The sequence below is a fragment of the Myotis brandtii genome, unplaced genomic scaffold (assembly GCF_000412655.1).
Source record: "Myotis brandtii unplaced genomic scaffold, ASM41265v1 scaffold521, whole genome shotgun sequence".
NCBI classification, from domain to species: domain Eukaryota; kingdom Metazoa; phylum Chordata; class Mammalia; order Chiroptera; family Vespertilionidae; genus Myotis; species Myotis brandtii.
In genome coordinates, this window is record NW_005369870.1 from 2,580,746 (window position 1) to 2,582,438 (window position 1,693).

At 50.7% G+C, this 1,693-nt stretch overlaps 1 protein-coding gene across 1 annotated transcript in view; it reads right to left on the reverse strand.

The window, feature by feature from the left end:
• Positions 1 to 496, reverse strand: part of SPATA5L1 (spermatogenesis associated 5-like 1) — a 16,186-nt gene extending 15,690 nt beyond the window's left edge. Inside the window, exon 1 of the mRNA XM_005877571.2 lies at positions 365 to 496. Coding sequence (XP_005877633.1) covers positions 365 to 496 — 132 coding nt within the window. The remainder of the gene's footprint in view (positions 1 to 364) is intronic.
• Between the last annotated feature and the right edge of the window lie 1,197 nt (positions 497 to 1,693).

Sequence of the window (1,693 nt, forward strand, 5' to 3'; positions counted from 1 at the left end):
CGAGATCTTCACCGCCGAGCCCAAGTGCGCGCCCAGGGCACGGAAGGCTGCCGGGCCCAGGCGGCAACGCTGGGTACCCCGGTCCCGAGTGTCTACGGGTAGGAGCTCTAAGATAGGCCCTTCGGGCAGGGGGCCTGGGTCGGGAGCCATAGCACACGGAGGAACCTAGCCGAGGAAAGCGGGGTAGGAATTGCACCCGGGCCAGAAACGCCTGCGCACCGAGCACCCGGCCGGAAGCAGGTGACGCGCATGCGCCAGGAGAGTCACCGGCCTCTGAGTGGAGGCCAAAAGGGCCAATCGCGAAGTTAGACGAGGATCTGGGTCTGGGGTGTAGTTTGATGTGGTGTCGGGTTTGATGACGTACCCAGCGATTCCTTAGCTTTACGGGCAAATCGTGCTGGGCGTCTGGGAGGCAGCGGAAGCTAACTTCTCTGGGTCTCAGGTCTAATGACTCGGTGGTGTGGCGAGCCACCACCTGGCCGCTCTCCTGGAGCATCACCACCTGTGCCTTGAAGGTCAGCCTAGAGCAGTGGTTCTCAACCTCGGCTGCACAGTAGAATCACCTGGGAATCTTTTTAAAATCCTGTTACGTTGTTTTGGCCAGGTCCAAGCCTCGGACTAATGAAAGGACAGGGTCCTCTCATTGCCACGTGCAAGTCCCAGCTGGAGGGCAGGGCCCACCCAGCACAATCATAGCCAACGGCTGTGGTAGTAAGCTTGAACCTATGGTCCAAACAGGTGGCCCCAAGTGCCTTGTGGTAGAGTTCAGGTGCATATAGTTGAGTGAGGTTGAAACTCACGAGAATGCTGTAAACAACGTGATCATGCCCCTACTTTGCCTCTTGGAATCTGCTATAAAATAAAGACATGGCTTGTGGGCGCTGGCGCTGTCTCCTCATCAGGGAGCAGCGTCCCACCGAGACCCAGCTTTTCTTGTCTGTCTTTTCCTTAATCCTTTCCCCCCCCCCCCCCACCCCCACTCAGTTTACCTTTTGGCCGCAACACTTCAGTATGAATGTCTTAGGTGACTTGAGTACCGGAGAAATAACATCCTTGTCGCCTTCGACAGCCCGGGTTCCAACCTGTTTGGAAGGTTCAGGCTTGCCCTTCGCATAGAAAAGCGCCAGCATAGCGAGAGAGAAGCCCCGTGTAGCATTTTAAATCCCTTGACGAAGGGAAACCAGGCCATCCGACGTATTGTGGCACACCAATACATTCTATTCAGGTTCCTGATTTACTCCCTTTAATGTTCTTTGACAACAACTTAATTGTAACCTCTTCTATCCATGCGATACGTGATTATTGTCTATTCGGGGCACAGTAATACCAGTATTAGAGGTGATGCCTGTCTACATTAAACTCCCTGCTGTTCTCTTTCCACCTTTCCTCTCCTCTAGCCACAGGGAATGACTCTTATCAGCTGGAATACATTTCCTATCTTTTAAAATTCTGCACATCAAAAAGAGCTGCAGATATTCAAAATGAAAAATATGCCTTGTTATCCTACTCACATCTCCGACCTCTATTTTTCCCACCTTCACGGCAGTCCCAATTTTTTTTTTATTTTTTGTTGTGTGTGTGTTTTTTGCATATGAAATTATCATTTTTTAAAAAATATATTTTATTGATTTTTTACAGAGAGGAAGGGAGAGAGATAGAGAGTTAGAAACATCGATGAGAGAGAAACATTGAT